This window comes from Heptranchias perlo, chromosome 17 (assembly GCF_035084215.1).
Source record: "Heptranchias perlo isolate sHepPer1 chromosome 17, sHepPer1.hap1, whole genome shotgun sequence".
In the NCBI taxonomy this organism is placed as follows: Eukaryota; Metazoa; Chordata; class Chondrichthyes; order Hexanchiformes; family Hexanchidae; genus Heptranchias; species Heptranchias perlo.
In genome coordinates this window covers 55,579,464-55,596,133 of record NC_090341.1, presented here as the reverse complement: position 1 = coordinate 55,596,133, position 16,670 = coordinate 55,579,464, and the positions used below count along the sequence as shown (strand labels likewise).

The window sequence follows — 16,670 nt, the reverse complement described above, 5'->3', positions numbered from 1 at the left end:
GCTTCCTCCAGATATTGTTAAAATTACCACAGGTGTAGTCACATTTCAGGAAGGTCAGGATTCTGGAGGTGAGGAGAGACCAAATATTCACCTGCAGGGACCAGAGAGTTATAGTCGGCGAGGCATTCTCACACAAGGAGCAGCTTTTCCTCTTCCAACGCAGGAAGTGGTAGAGTTTTTATAAGAACAAATCAGACCGTACAGAATCTCTGGATCAGGTATGGTTTATGCCGGGAGCAGGCCTGAGTTTGACTGTCTGGGAATCTGGGAAGAGGGTCGAGCCCTTGAGTGGCTCTGATGATGGAGTCGTGGATTGAGGTGCCCGCAGAGCGACCAGTAATGGGCCGCTGCCTCTTCCACCATCGGTCAGTCCTCAGCCTCGGGATGTCTCCGGATCCGGCCCCTCGCACCGTCCATCGCGTTCTTCCGCCTGAGATTCCGGCCCTTCTCCCGGCTCCAGAAGCTCTCGCAGTACTCGTCAGCGCTGAGGCTGAGGCTGAGGCTGGGCCTGCTCACTGTCTGAATGTTCTCCTTGTGGCGCTGCTTCAGCTCCCTAACAATGGCCCCATGCTCTCGCCGGAGCCCCCCGTCCACCTCCTCCTTGACAGGGAAGCCCTCCAGCTGCCGCCGGTCGATGACCTGCAGCTTGTAGTGGGCTATAGTATAAGAGAAGGAGTGCTCCAGCGCCCGGCAGTAGTAGGCCCCACCATCCTGCTTGTGAACATCATGGATCAGTAGGCCCTGCTCCACAGCCACAAAGTGTTCACCCAGTTTCAGCTGTAAAAACAGAGGACACGCCATTAGAGGCTTAAATACACACAGAGAGAAGCTGATGACCTTCACACTCCAGATAACACGGGCCTGTTAACATGGAACACTTCGAATCATAGAATCCCACAGCAAAGGAGGAGGCCTTTCGGCCCATCGTGCCTGTGCCGGCTCTTTGAAAGAGCTATCCGATTAATCCCATTCCCCTGCTCTTTCCCCATAGCCCTGCAAATTTGCCTTTTCGAGTATTTATCCAATTCCCTTTTGAAAGTTATTATTGAATGTGCTTCCACCGCCCTTTCAGGCAGTGCATTCCAGATCAGAACAGGGCATAAAATAAATTCTCCGCATCTCGTCTCTGGTTCTCTTTCCAGTTATCTTAAATCTGTGTCCTCCTGCCAGTGGAAACAGTTTCTCCCGATCTATTCTACCAAAACCCTTCATAATTTTAAACACTTTTATTAACTCTCCCTTTATCCTTCTCTGCTCTAAGGAGAACAAACCCAGCTTCTCCTATGTTCCTATGTTCTCCAGTCTCTCCACATAACTGAAGTCCCTCATCCCTGGAACCATTCCAGTAAATCTCCTCTGCACCCTCTCCAAGGCCTTGACATCCTTCTTAAGTGTGGTGTCCAGAATGAGAAACAATACTCCAGCTGGGGCCTAACCAGTGATTTATAAAGCTTCAGCATAATTTCTTTGCTTTTGTACTCTGAGCCTCTATTTATAAAGCCAAGGGTCCCTTATTAACAGAAGGTGCGGAATTTTCATCCTGAGACATTGACACATGACAAAAACATAACCATGGTCAAAGGGGACATGGCTGGTATAGTGGCCTAGGCCTTAGGACTTGGCTTCAAATCCAGGCCCAGGCTGATGGGATGAAAGTCTCCTCCGTCTGCTGCTTGTAAAGTCCCACATGAAGTTGAATTGGATACTCTCCATTCAGACCACTGTGTAAAAGTGGCACTAAATTGGCAATCTCATTCAGAGAGGCCACAGGATGGGACATTGGCAACGGTCATATCGATTCAGTAGAGGGAGTTCAGAGGTTGGAGTTGAGGCCTGTTGTAGTGGCAGAGGAGAGGGAGCTTCACTCTGTATCTAACCCGTGCTGTACCTGCCCTGGGAGTTTTTGATGGGACAGTGTAGAGGGAGCTTCACTCTGTATCTAACCCGTGCTGTACCTGCCCTGGGAGTTTTTGATGGGACAGTGTAGAGGGAGCTTCACTCTGTATCTAACCCGTGCTGTACCTGCCCTGGGAGTTTTTGATGGGACAGTGTAGAGGGAGCTTCACTCTGTATCTAACCCATGCTGTACCTGCCCTGGGAGTGTTTGATGGGACAGTGTAGAGGGAGTTTTACTCTGTATCTAATCCATGCTGTACCTGCCTTTGGAGTGTTTGATGGGACAGTGTTGAGGGAGTTTTACTCTGTATCTAATCCATGCTGTACCTGCCTTTGGAGTGTTTGATGGGACAGTGTAGAGGGAGTTTTACTCTGTATCTAATCCATGCTGTACCTGCCCTGGGAGTGTTTGATGGGACAGTGTAGAGGGAGTTTTACTCTGTATCTAACCCATGCTGTACCTGCCTTTGGAGTGTTTGATGGGACAGTGTTGATGGAGTTTTACTCTGTATCTATCCATGCTGTACCTGCCCTGGAAGTGTTTGATGGGACAGTGTAGAGGGAGTTTTACTCTGTATCTAACCCATGCTGTACCTGCCCTGGGAGTTTTTGATGGGACAGTGCAGAGGGAGTTTTACTCTGTATCTAACCCATGCTGTACCTGCCTTTGGAGTGTTTGATGGGACAGTGTTGATGGAGTTTTACTCTGTATCTAATCCATGCTGTACCTGCCCTGGAAGTGTTTGATGGGACAGTGTGGAGGGAGTTTTACTCTGTATCTAATCCATGCTGTACCTGCCCTGGGAGTGTTTGATGGGACAGTGTAGAGGGAGTTTTACTCTGTATCTAACCCATGCTGTACCTGCCCTGGGAGTGTTTGATGGGACAGTGTAGAGGGAGTTTTACTCTGTATCTAATCCATGGTGTACCTGCCCTGGGAGTGTTTGATGGGACAGTGTAGAGGGAGTTTTACTCTGTATCTAACCCATGCTGTACCTGCCCTGGGAGTGTTTGATGGGACAGTGTAGAGGGAGTTTTACTCTGTATCTAATCCATGCTGTACCTGCCCTGGGAGTGATTGATGGGACAGTGTAGAGGGAGTTTTACTCTGTATCTAATCCATGGTGTACCTGCCCTGGGAGTGTTTGATGGGACAGTGTAGAGGGAGCTTCACTCTGTATCTAATCCATGCTGTACCTGCCCTGGGAGTGTTTGATGGGACAGTGTAGAGGGAGCTTCACTCTGTATCTAACCCATGCTGTACCTGCCCTGGAAGTGTTTGATGGGACAGTGTAGAGGGAGTTTTACTCTGTATCTAATCCATGGTGTACCTGCCCTGGGTGTGTTTGATGGGACAGTGTAGAGGGAGTTTTACTCTGTATCTAATCCATGGTGTACCTGCCCTGGGAGTGTTTGATGGGACAGTGTAGAGGGAGTTTTACTCTGTATCTAATCCATGCTGTACCTGCCCTGGAAGTGTTTGATGGGACAGTGTAGAGGGAGTTTTACTCTGTATCTAATCCATGCTGTACCTGCCTTTGGAGTGTTTGATGGGACAGTGTTGAGGGAGTTTTACTCTGTATCTAACCCATGCTGTACCTGCCCTGGGAGTTTTTGATGGGACAGTGTAGAGGGAGTTTTACTCTGTATCTAACCCATGCTGTACCTGCCCTGGGAGTGTTTGATGGGACAGTGTGGAGGGAGTTTTACTCTGTATCTAATCCATGCTGTACCTGCCCTGGAAGTGTTTGATGGGACAGTGTAGAGGGAGTTTTACTCTGTATCTAATCCATGCTGTACCTGCCCTGGAAGTGTTTGATGGGACAGTGTAGAGGGAGTTTTACTCTGTATCTAATCCATGGTGTACCTGCCCTGGGAGTGTTTGATGGGACAGTGTAGAGGGAGTTTTACTCTGTATCTAATCCATGCTGTACCTGCCTTTGGAGTGTTTGATGGGACAGTGTAGAGGGAGGTTTACTCTGTATCTAACCCATGCTGTACCTGCCCTGGGAGTGTTTGATGGGACAGTGTGGAGGGAGCTTTACTCTGTATCTAACCCATGGTGAACCTGCCTTTGGAGTGTTTGATGGGACAGTGTAGAGGGAGCTTCACTCTGTATCTAACCCATGCTGTACCTGCCCTGGGAGTGTTTGATGGGACAGTGCAGAGGGAGTTTTACTCTGTATCTAATCCATGCTGTACCTGCCCTGGGAGTGTTTGATGGGACAGTGTAGAGTGAGTTTTACTCTGTATCTAACCCATGCTGTACCTGCCCTGGGAGTGTTTGATGGGACAGTGTAGAGGGAGTTTTACTCTGTATCTAACCCATGGTGTACCTGCCTTTGGACTGTTTGATGGGACAGCGTAGAGGGAGTTTTACTCTGTATCTAACCCATGCTGTACCTGCCCTGGGAGTGTTTGATGGGACAGTGCAGAGGGAGCTTCACTCTGTATCTAACCCATACTGTACCTGCCCTGGGAGTGTTTGATGGGACAGTGCAGAGGGAGTTTTACTCTGTATCTAATCCATGGTGTACCTGCCCTGGGAGTGTTTGATGGGACAGTGTAGAGGGAGTTTTACTCTGTATCTAACTCATGCTGTACCTGCCCTGGGAGTGTTTGATGGGGCAGTGTGGAGGGAGTTTTACTCTGTATCTAACCCATGCTGTACTTGTCCTGGGAGTTTTTGATGGGAGAGTGCAGAGGGAGTTTTACTCTGTATCTAACCCATGCTGTACCTGACCTGGGAGTGTTTGATGGGACAGTGTAGAGGGAGCTTCACTCTGTATCTAACCCATACTGTACCTGCCCTGGGAGTGTTTGATGGGACAGTGCAGAGGGAGTTTTACTCTGTATCTAACCCATACTGTACCTGCCTTTGGAGTGTTTGATGGTACAGTGTAGAGGGAGTTTTACTCTGTATCTAATCCATGCTGTACCTGCCCTGGGAGTGTTTGATGGGACACTGCAGAGGGAGTTTTACTCTTTATCTAACTCATGCTGTACCTGCCCTGGGAGTGTTTGATGGGGCAGTGTAGAGGGAGTTTTACTCTGTATCTAACCCATGCTGTACCTGCCCTGGGAGTGTTTGATGGGACAGTGTAGAGGGAGTTTTACTCTGTATCTAACCCATGCTGTACTTGCCCTGGGAGTTTTTGATGGGAGAGTGTGGAGGGAGCTTCACTCTGTATCTAACCCATGCTGTACCTGCCCTGGGAGTGTTTGATGGGACAGTGTAGAGGGAGTTTTACTCTGTATCTAACCCATGCTGTACCTGCCCTGGGAGTGTTTGATGGGACAGTGTAGAGGGAGTTTTACTCTGTATCTAACCCATGCTGTACTTGCCCTGGGTGTTTTTGATGGGACAGTTTAGAGGGAGCTTCACTCTGTATCTAACCCATGCTGTACCTGCCCTGGGAGTGTTTGATGGGACAGTGTAGATGGAGTTTTACTCTGTATCTAACCCATGCTGTACTTGCCCTGGGAGTTTTTGATGGGACAGTTTAGAGGGAGCTTCACTCTGTATCTAACCCATGCTGTACCTGCCCTGGGAGTGTTTGATGGGACAGTGTAGAGGGAGTTTTACTCTGTATCTAACCCATGCTGTACTTGCCCTGGGAGTTTTTGATGGGACAGTTTAGAGGGAGCTTCACTCTGTATCTAACCCATGCTGTACCTGCCCTGGAAGTGTTTGATGGGACAGTGTAGAGGGAGTTTTACTCTGTATCTAATCCATGCTGTACCTGCCCTGGGAGTGTTTGATTCTGACACTGGGTTACCTGAAATGGAGAGTGTTCCATTCCCTAGCACTAATGTCCCTCATCTTGATGAGCACAAAACTCACCTTAAAAGTAAAAAAAGATAGCCTCTTTCCTCCCTATCTCTGTAACCTCCTCCACCCCTACAACCCTCCAAGATCTCTGCCCTCCTCCAATTCTGGTCTCTTGAACATCCCCCCACTTCCTTTGCCCCACCATTGGCGGCCATGCCCCCAGCTGTCTCGGCCCTAAACTCTGGAATTCCCTCCCTAAACCTCTCTACCTCTCTCTCCTCCTTTAAGACGCTTCTTAAAACCTACCTCTTTGACCAAGCTTTTGGTCACCTGTCCTGATACCTCCTTATGTCAATTTTTGTTTGGTTACACTCCTGTGAAGCACCTTGTTAAAGGCACTATATAAATACAAGCTGTTATTGTTATTGTTGGAATCACTGGGTGAGTCGGGACTACAGGGGTCTGATGAATATATGTCTTTCTTTTTTTCTTTCTCTCTCCTCTGTCTTATCTCTTTTCATGTCTTTCTCTGTTCAATGTTTCTTTCTCTCTCATCACAGCAGGCTTAGTTGTGACACTTATGAGCGATTTATTTTGCTGGAGAATAAGAGAAAGGAAGGGATAGCTACTGAGGCAGGGCAATCCCAGCATGAACAGTGGCCATGGAAGTCCTCCATTAAAATAAAAACAGCCCGGGATTCACCAGCACAATCTCAATCCATACAGGAATGAGACTGTGACCGAGGTAGAAGGATGGTAGGTCGCAATCTTACCAAAGGTGTCTGTGTTGGCGGGTCTGATAAATCCAGTGGCTGATCTTCACAGAACGACACTGCACAGTAATCTCCACATTATTTAATGATAAACCAGCAGCAGCCAATGGTTCACTGCTCATTGGTCCGGATAATTGACCATGAACATGTTGTGTACACGCAGGGTGCACGAGGCCAATGGAAGACTGGGGAGGTCCCAAAACCTTCGGCAATCTGTACGGCCCAAAACCAATAGCCAATGAAATGCTAGAAATTACATCATGTGTTCCAGTCATGTGACCTACACTGGTACATTACAGCTCTGTTCTCACCTCTTCAATGGGTTCAGCCTTCGTCTGCTGCACAAACCATTTGACTGTTGCCTGCGGTGATTTGGGAACACATTCCAGGAAGGTGGAATTCATCTCCACACCATACAGCAGCTTCTCTTCAGCATTCTCCAAACCTAAAGGCAAATGAGGATACAATACTAGACATAGTTACACCACAGTAACATACAGACTACTGCACAAGACATTAAGTGTAGCACCTAAAGTGGTTAAAGCCATTAATAGACCGAATGAAATACTGGGTTTTATGGCAAGAGGTATAGAATATAAAAGTCGAGATGTAATGGTGAATCTATATAAAACCTCAGTAAGACCACAGTTGGATTACTGTGTGCAGCTCTGGGCTCCACACTATAGGAAGGATGTTGAAGCAATAGAGAGGGTACAGCACAGATTCACTACGATGCTGCCTGGTGTGAGGAAATACAAATATGAACAAAGACTTGAAAAATTGGGGCTGCATTTGGTAGAAAATAATTGATTACAGGGTGATTTGATAGAGGTGTTTAAAATTATAAAACGATGGCACAGTAGATAGAAACAGACTGTTTCCGGTGATTGAGAGTCTAGAACATAGATATTAGATTAAATGTATGAGGTTTAGGACAGAGAGAAGGAGAAATGTTTTTGTACAGAGGGTTGTGAGGGTGTGGAATGTGCTACCAGAGTTAGTGTGATTGAAGAGAGACCAATATTTAAGAACAGGTCAATGTTTCAGGGTTGACCCCTCCTCCCGTCTGGGCAGGTTCAGTATATTTTCAGAATGGAGTTTTTTATGTGCTTGTTATGTTCTGCATGTTCATTCATACATTCCCCTCGGAGAAGGAGAAAACTGGCAGATGAAGAAATTATTTGAAGTGAGTTGATTCATGTTTATCTATCACTGGACAGGGAGGGTGGGCTTACAAACAGCAAGTCCTGGCTAACTCTGTGAATGGCCGTATGATAAGATACTATATTACATAACATACTCAGGAATTATATATCCCAGTAATACACAGTCTATCATATACTGTAGACAAGTGTCAAACCCAGTAACACTTTGTGAGGGGGGGGGGAATTTTAACTTTTTAAAATTGGAAATGGAAATCAGGAGAGGTGTATAACGGGCGACTGATCCAATATCACCTGTTTTACACTATCGCCAAAAGTCAAAATTACCCCCGTGTTATATAATATATATACAGGATCATTACACCAATGAATGCACGGTATGTTATGTAATATCTGCAGTAACGATATACTCACTAATGTATAGCGCACAATTATATATTGCCTAAAAGTATAGAAACTGTAAAATTACAGATCATCAAAACCTTAAGAGCCATGGTCCCTTTAAATATTGAAATTAGGAAGTAAATTGTACCATATCCCAGGTCCCAGCATTGTGTCACTGGGTCACCGTGTCTCACATCTTGTCGCCGTGCTCGCCTGTACAGAAACAAATTAAAGATAATCAGTTTATTGGTTCATTTATTGACAGATTTGTTTTCTTCATCCAGTTAGAGACTCCCCTTTAATACTGCTTGTGTGGAACATAAAAGCTGGCATAGACAAGTTGGGCCGAATGGCCTGTTTCTGTGCGGTAAACTCTATGTAACTCTATAAGGGATGAAAACACAGATTCTACCATCAGAGGGACCATCAAAGAGGGAGTCTTACCATCAGAACCCCATCAAAGAGGGAGCCTTACCATCAGAACCCCATCAAAGAGGGAGCCTTACCATCAGAACCCCATCAAAGAGGGAGTCTTACCATCAGAACCCCATCAAAGAGGGAGCCTTACCATTAGAAACCCATCAAAGAGGCAGCCTTACCATCAGAACCCCATCAAAGAGGGAGCCTTACCATTAGAAACCCATCAAAGAGGCAGCCTTACCATCAGAACCCCATTAAAGAGGCAGCCTTACCATTAGAAACCCATCAAAGAGGCAGCCTTACCATCAGAACCCCATTAAAGAGGCAGCCTTACCATTAGAAACCCATAAAAGAGGGAGCCTTACCATCAGAACCCCATCAAAGAGGCAGCCTTACCATTAGAAACCCATCAAAGAGGGAGCCTTACCATCAGAACCCCATCAAAGAGACTGCCTTACCATCAGAACCCCATTAAAGAGGGAGCCTTACCATCAGAACCCCAACAAAGAGCTTTACCAAGAGAACCTCCATAAATGTGGCAACATACATAGTAACACAGTTTTGAGCCGGAGCAGTCTGTTCACCCAACGAGCCTATCCTTCCAAAGCTCCCATGGGATTCTTACCATGATTCTGGTGCTAATTACCTTCTATAACATTTCCTAATGGGAATCCAGCTGGTCTTCCCTGCCCCCCACCCCAAACCCTGCCAAGGCAAAATTAACTAAGATTTCAACAAAATAAAAATGTTCTTCAGAAAACTTTCCACCCTCCCCCCAGTAATCTGTTCCCCAATTCTATCAGCCTCTTACTAAAAACTTTCTCCTTGATGTCCTATTTTCTTTAGACACCCTTAACTTTAAACTGAATCCATCAGTCCTTGAACCCAGAAGAATTTTCATGGATCCAAATTCTCTAAACCTTTAAAGACCCCTTTCAATCCCCCATCATCATTCCCCCCCTCCCGACAGTAAAGTCCCAGGATAGACAATTGTTCCTCAGAATTCAGCGGCCTAAGTCCATGAACGTAGCCTTCTCTGGACTCCCTTTGTTAATTCTACACCATTCCTGTAATACGGAGACCAAAATTGAGCACATCACTCCAGACATGGTCTCACAAAGATCGGATACAATTTCAACATCACCTCCTTAGATTTATAAGTCACACTCCAAGCCTTACATCGCACCATTTGTTTTTTCTCACTATCTGTGAACACTGAACATACAGTTTTAACTAACCAGCCACCAAAACCCGCAGACCTCCATCCTGCTTTCTTACCTTCAGTCAGCTCAGGCTCAGTGGGTAGCCGCTGAGTCAGAAGGTCATGGGTTCAAGCCTCACTCCAGAGACTCCAGCACATAATCCAAGCTGACATTTCAGCGCAGTACTGAGGGAGTGCTGCACTGTTGGAGTTTCTGTCTTTTAGATGAGACGTTAAACCAGGGCCCTGTCTGCCCTCTCACGTGGATGTAAAGGATCCCATGGCACTATTCGAAGAAGAGCAGGAGAGGTTTTCTTACCAAGATTTAGCCCTCAACCCATGCCAGATTGGGATAGAAAATTGGTTAAGGCCCATTTTAAGGCATTTAATCAACAGTGAGCAGACAGTGCACGCCCCAGCTGGGAGGCCCAATACTCACCTGAAATTGGGCCTCAGGCCTCATTTCAATAATTTGGGCCAACTGCTGGCAGCTGTCATTCCTCAAGAGGCAGTTCCATCATTTGAATCAGTTGAATTTTGGGCAACTTGTCTTGCCAGCAGTGGCTCTCAGGTAAACAATTTTACAACACCAAGTTATAGTCCAACGATTTTATTTGAAATTTACAAGCTTTCGGAGGCTTCCTCCTTCCTCAGGTAAATGAGGAAGGAGGAAGCCTCCAAAAGCTTGTAAATTTCAAATAAAATTGTTGGACTATAACTTGGTGTTGTAAAATTGTTTACAACAGCTCTCAGGTAAGACAAGGGGACATGTGAGGGGAGGACAACAGGAAGGGAGCAGGGGGGGAGGGCGATTGCGGGTCGGCAGCAATCCTTGCGAGTGCTGTAGGGTCAGGAGGAACACTCCTACTGGGTAAAGGCACGACCTAATTTAGTGTAAAGGCACCACCCAGTTTAGTGTAAAGGCACGACCGAATTTAGTGTAAAGGCACCACCCAGTTTAGTGTAAAGGCACGACCGAATTTAGTGTAAAGGCACCACCCAGTTTAGTGTAAAGGCACGACCGAATTTAGTGTAAAGGCACCACCCAGTTTAGTGTAAAGGCACGACCGAATTTAGTGTAAAGGCACCACCCAGTTCAGTGTAAAGGCACGACCGAATTTAGTGTAAAGGCACCACCCAGTTTAGTGTAAAGGCACGACCGAATTTAGTGTAAAGTCACCACCCAGTTTAGTGTAAAGGCACGACCGAATTTAGTGTAAAGGCACCATTCAGTTTATTGTAAAGGCACCACCCAGTTTAGTGTAAAGGCACGACTGAATTAAGTGTAAAGGCACCACCCAGTTTAGTGTAAAGGCACCACCCAGTTTAGTGTAAAGGCACCGCCCAGTTTAGTGTAAAGGCACGACTGAATTTAGTGTAAAGGCACCATCCAGTTTAGTGTAAAGGCACCACCCAGTTTAGTGTAAAAGCACGACCGAATTTAGTGTAAAGGCACCACCCAGTTTAGTGTAAAGGCACCACCCAGTTTAGTGTAAAGGCACGACTCAGTTTAGTGTAAAGGCACCACCCAGTTTAGTGTAAAGGCACGACTGAATTTAGTGTAAAGGCACCATCCAGTTTAGTGTAAAGGCACCACCCAGTTTAGTGTAAAGGCACCACCCAGTTTAGTGTAAAGGCACGACTGAATTAAGTGTAAAGGCACCACCCAGTTTAGTGTAAAGGCACGACTGAATTAAGTGTAAAGGCACCACCCAGTTTAGTGGAAAGGCACCACCCAGTTTAGTGTAAAGGCACGACTGAATTAAGTGTAAAGGCACCACCCAGTTTAGTGTAAAGGCACGACTCAGTTTAGTGTAAAGGCACCACCCAGTTTAGTGTAAAGGCACGACTGAATTTAGTGTAAAGGCACCATCCAGTTTAGTGTAAAGGCACCACCCAGTTTAGTGTAAAGGCACCACCCAGTTTAGTGTAAAAGCACGACCGAATTTAGTGTAAAGGCACCACCCAGTTTAGTGTAAAGGCACGACTGAATTAAGTGTAAAGGCACCACCCAGTTTAGTGTAAAGGCACCACCCAGTTTAGTGTAAAGGCACGACTGAATTTAGTGTAAAGGCACCATCCAGTTTATTGTAAAGGCACCACCCAGTTTAGTGTAAAGGCACGACTCAGTTTAGTGTAAAGGCACCATCCAGTTTAGTGTAAAGGCACCACCCAGTTTAGTGTAAAGGCACCACCCAGTTTAGTGTAAAGGCACCGCCCAGTTTAGTGTAAAGGCACGACTGAATTTAGTGTAAAGGCACCATCCAGTTTAGTGTAAAGGCACCACCCAGTTTAGTGTAAAGGCACGACTGAATTAAGTGTAAAGGCACCGCCCAGTTTAGTGTAAAGGCACGACTGAATTTAGTGTAAAGGCACCTCCCAGTTTAGTGTAAAGGCACCATCCAGTTTAGTGTAAAGGCACCACCCAGTTTAGTGTAAAGGCACCACCCAGTTTAGTGTAAAGGCACGACTGAATTAAGTGTAAAGGCACCATCCAGTTTAGTGTAAAGGCACCACACAGTTTAGTGTAAAGGCACGACTGAATTTAGTGTAAAGGCACCATCCAGTTTAGTGTAAAGGCACCACCCAGTTTAGTGTAAAGGCACGACTGAATTTAGTGTAAAGGCACCATCCAGTTTAGTGTAAAGGCACCACCCAGTTTAGTGTAAAAGCACGACCGAATTTAGTGTAAAGGCACCACCCAGTTTAGTGTAAAGGCACGACTGAATTAAGTGTAAAGGCACCATCCAGTTTAGTGTAAAGGCACCACCCAGTTTAGTGTAAAGGCACCACCCAGTTTAGTGTAAAGGCACGACTGAATTTAGTGTAAAGGCACCATCCAGTTTAGTGTAAAGGCACCACCCAGTTTAGTGTAAAGGCACCACCCAGTTTAGTGTAAAAGCACGACCGAATTTAGTGTAAAGGCACCACCCAGTTTAGTGTAAAGGCACGACTGAATTAAGTGTAAAGGCACCACCCAGTTTAGTGTAAAGGCACCACCCAGTTTAGTGTAAAGGCACGACTGAATTTAGTGTAAAGGCACCATCCAGTTTATTGTAAAGGCACCACCCAGTTTAGTGTAAAGGCACGACTCAGTTTAGTGTAAAGGCACCATCCAGTTTAGTGTAAAGGCACCACCCAGTTTAGTGTAAAGGCACCACCCAGTTTAGTGTAAAGGCACCGCCCAGTTTAGTGTAAAGGCACGACTGAATTTAGTGTAAAGGCACCATCCAGTTTAGTGTAAAGGCACCACCCAGTTTAGTGTAAAGGCACGACTGAATTTAGTGTAAAGGCACCGCCCAGTTTAGTGTAAAGGCACGACTGAATTTAGTGTAAAGGCACCTCCCAGTTTAGTGTAAAGGCACCATCCAGTTTAGTGTAAAGGCACCACCCAGTTTAGTGTAAAGGCACGACTGAATTAAGTGTAAAGGCACCATCCAGTTTAGTGTAAAGGCACCACACAGTTTAGTGTAAAGGCACGACTGAATTTAGTGTAAAGGCACCATCCAGTTTAGTGTAAAGGCACCACCCAGTTTAGTGTAAAGGCACGACTGAATTTAGTGTAAAGGCACCATCCAGTTTAGTGTAAAGGCACCACCCAGTTTAGTGTAAAAGCACGACCGAATTTAGTGTAAAGGCACCACCCAGTTTAGTGTAAAGGCACGACTGAATTAAGTGTAAAGGCACCACCCAGTTTAGTGTAAAGGCACCACCCAGTTTAGTGTAAAGGCACGACTGAATTAAGTGTAAAGGCACCATCCAGTTTAGTGTAAAGGCACCACCCAGTTTAGTGTAAAGGCACGACTGAATTTAGTGTAAAGGCACCATCCAGTTTAGTGTAAAGGTACCGCCCAGTTTAGTGTAAAGGCACGACTGAATTTAGTGTAAAGGCACCATCCAGTTTAGTGTAAAGGCACCACCCAGTTTAGTGTAAAAGCACGACCGAATTTAGTGTAAAGGCACCACCCAGTTTAGTGTAAAGGCACGACTGAATTTAGTGTAAAGGCACCATCCAGTTTAGTGTAAAGGCACCACCCAGTTTAGTGTAAAGGCACGACTCAGTTTAGTGTAAAGGCACCACCCAGTTTAGTGTAAAGGCACGACTCAGTTTAGTGTAAAGGCACCACCCAGTTTAGTTTAAAGGCACGACTCAGTTTAGTGTAAAGGCACCACCCAGTTTAGTGTAAAGGCACGACTCAGTTTAGTGTAAAGGCACCACCCAGTTTAGTGTAAAGGCACGACTGAATTTAGTGTAAAGGCACCATCCAGTTTAGTGTAAAGGCACCACCCAGTTTAGTGTAAAAGCACGACCGAATTTAGTGTAAAGGCACCACCCAGTTTAGTGTAAAGGCACCACCCAGTTTAGTGTAAAAGCACGACCGAATTTAGTGTAAAGGCACCACCCAGTTTAGTGTAAAGGCACGACTGAATTAAGTAAAAAGGCACCACCCAGTTTAGTGTAAAGGCACCACCCAGTTTAGTGTAAAGGCACCACCCAGTTTAGTGTAAAGGCACGACTGAATTAAGTGTAAATCACCATCCAGTTTAGTGTAAAGGCACCACCCAGTTTAGTGTAAAGGCACGACTCAGTTTAGTGCAAAGGCACCACCCAGTTTAGTGTAAAGGCACGACTGAATTTAGTGTAAAGGCACCACCCAGTTTAGTGTAAAGGCACCACCCAGTTTAGTGTAAAGGCATGACTGAATTAAGTGTAAAGGCACCACCCAGTTTAGTGTAAAGGCACCACCCAGTTTAGTGTAAAGGCACGACTGAATTTAGTGTAAAGGCACCATCCAGTTTATTGTAAAGGCACCACCCAGTTTAGTGTAAAGGCACGACTGAATTTAGTGTAAAGGCACCATCCAGTTTAGTGTAAAGGCACCGCCAAGTTTAGTGTAAAGGCACGACTGAATTTAGTGTAAAGGCACCATCCAGTTTAGTGTAAAGGCACCGCCCAGTTTAGTGTAAAGGCACGACTGAATTTAGTGTAAAGGCACCATCCAGTTTAGTGTAAAGGCACCACCCAGTTTAGTGTGAAGGCACGACCGAATTTAGTGTAAAGGCACCATCCAGTTTAGTGTAAAGGCACCGCCCAGTTTAGTGTAAAGGCACGACTGAATTTAGTGTAAAGGCACCACCCAGTTTAGTGTAAAGGCACCGCCCAGTTTAGTGTAAAGGCACGACTGAATTTAGTGTAAAGGCACCATCCAGTTTAGTGTAAAGGCACCACCCAGTTTAGTGTAAAGGCACCGCCCAGTTTAGTGTAAAGGCACGACTGAATTTAGTGTAAAGGCACCACCCAGTTTAGTGTAAAGGCACCGCCCAGTTTAGTGTAAAGGCACGACTGAATTTAGTGTAAAGGCACCATCCAGTTTAGTGCAAAGGCACCACCCAGTTTAGTGTAAAGGCACGACTCAGTTTAGTGTAAAGGCACCACCCAGTTTAGTGTAAAGGCACGACTCAGTTTAGTGTAAAGGCACCACCCAGTTTAGTGTAAAGGCACCACCCAGTTTAGTGTAAAGGCACGACCGAATTTAGTGTAAAGTCACCACCCAGTTTATTGTAAAGGCACGACCGAATTTAGTGTAAAGGCACCATTCAGTTTATTGTAAAGGCACCACCCAGTTTAGTGTATAGGCACGACTGAATTTAGTGTAAAGGCACCATCCAGTTTAGTGTAAAGGCACCACCCAGTTTAGTGTAAAAGCACGACCGAATTTAGTGTAAAGGCACCACCCAGTTTAGTGTAAAGGCACCACCCAGTTTAGTGTAAAGGCACGACTGAATTTAGTGTAAAGGCACCATCCAGTTTAGTGTAAAGGCACCACCCAGTTTAGTGTAAAGGCACGACTGAATTAAGTGTAAAGGCACCATCCAGTTTAGTGTAAAGGCACCACCCAGTTTAGTGTAAAGGCACGACTCAGTTTAGTGTAAAGGCACCACCCAGTTTAGTGTAAAGGCACGACTGAATTTAGTGTAAAGGCACCATCCAGTTTAGTGTAAAGGCACGACTCAGTTTAGTGTAAAGGCACCACCCAGTTTAGTGTAAAAGCACGACCGAATTTAGTGTAAAGGCACCACCCAGTTTAGTGTAAAGGCACGACTGAATTAAGTGTAAAGGCACCACCCAGTTTAGTGTAAAGGCACCACCCAGTTTAGTGTAAAGGCACCGCCCAGTTTAGTGTAAAGGCACGACTGAATTTAGTGTAAAGGCACGAATGAATTTAGTGTAAAGGCACCATCCAGTTTAGTGTAAAGGCACGACTGAATTAAGTGTAAAGGCACGACCCAGTTTAGTGTAAAGGCACGACTGAATTTAGTGTAAAGGCAACATCCAGTTTATTGTAAAGGCACCACCCAGTTTAGTGTAAAGGCACCACTGAATTTAGTGTAAAGGCACCATCCAGTTTAGTGCAAAGGCACCGCCCAGTTTAGTGTAAAGGCACGACTGAATTTAGTGTCAAGGCACCATCCAGTTTAGTGTAAAGGCACCGCCCAGTTTAGTGTAAAGGCACGACCGAATTTAGTGTAAAGGCACCATCCAGTTTAGTGTAAAGGCACCGCCCAGTTTAGTGTAAAGGCACGACCGAATTTAGTGTAAAGGCACCATCCAGTTTAGTGTAAAGGCACCGCCCAGTTTAGTGTAAAGGCACGACTGAATTTAGTGTAAAGTCACCACCCAGTTTAGTGTAAAGGCACCGCCCAGTTTAGTGTAAAGGCACGACCGAATTTAGTGTAAAGGCACCATCCAGTTTAGTGTAAAGGCACCACTCAGTTTAGTGTAAAGGCACGACTGAATTTAGTGTAAAGGCACCATCCAGTTTAGTGTAAAGGCACCACCCAGTTTAGTGTAAAAGCACGACCGAATTTAGTGTAAAGGCACCACCCAGTTTAGTGTAAAGGCACAACTGAATTAAGTGTAAAGGCACCATCTAGTTTAGTGTAAAGGCACCACCCAGTTTAGTGTAAAGGCACCACCCAGTTTAGTGTAAAGGCACGACTGAATTAAGTGTAAAGGCACCATCCAGTTTAGTGTAAAGGCACCACCCAGTTTAGTGTAA

At 45.7% G+C, this 16,670-nt stretch overlaps 1 protein-coding gene across 1 annotated transcript in view; it reads right to left on the bottom strand.

Annotated features, from left to right (window-relative positions):
• Positions 1-366: 366 nt before the first annotated feature.
• The window catches only part of LOC137333941 (semaphorin-3D-like), a 110,689-nt gene continuing 94,385 nt past the window's right edge, over positions 367-16,670 (bottom strand). Inside the window, exons 15-17 of the mRNA XM_067998294.1 lie at positions 8,137-8,201; positions 6,753-6,886; positions 367-777 (exon numbers count right to left, since the gene is read on the bottom strand). Coding sequence (XP_067854395.1) covers positions 367-777; positions 6,753-6,886; positions 8,137-8,201 — 610 coding nt within the window. The remainder of the gene's footprint in view (positions 778-6,752; positions 6,887-8,136; positions 8,202-16,670) is intronic.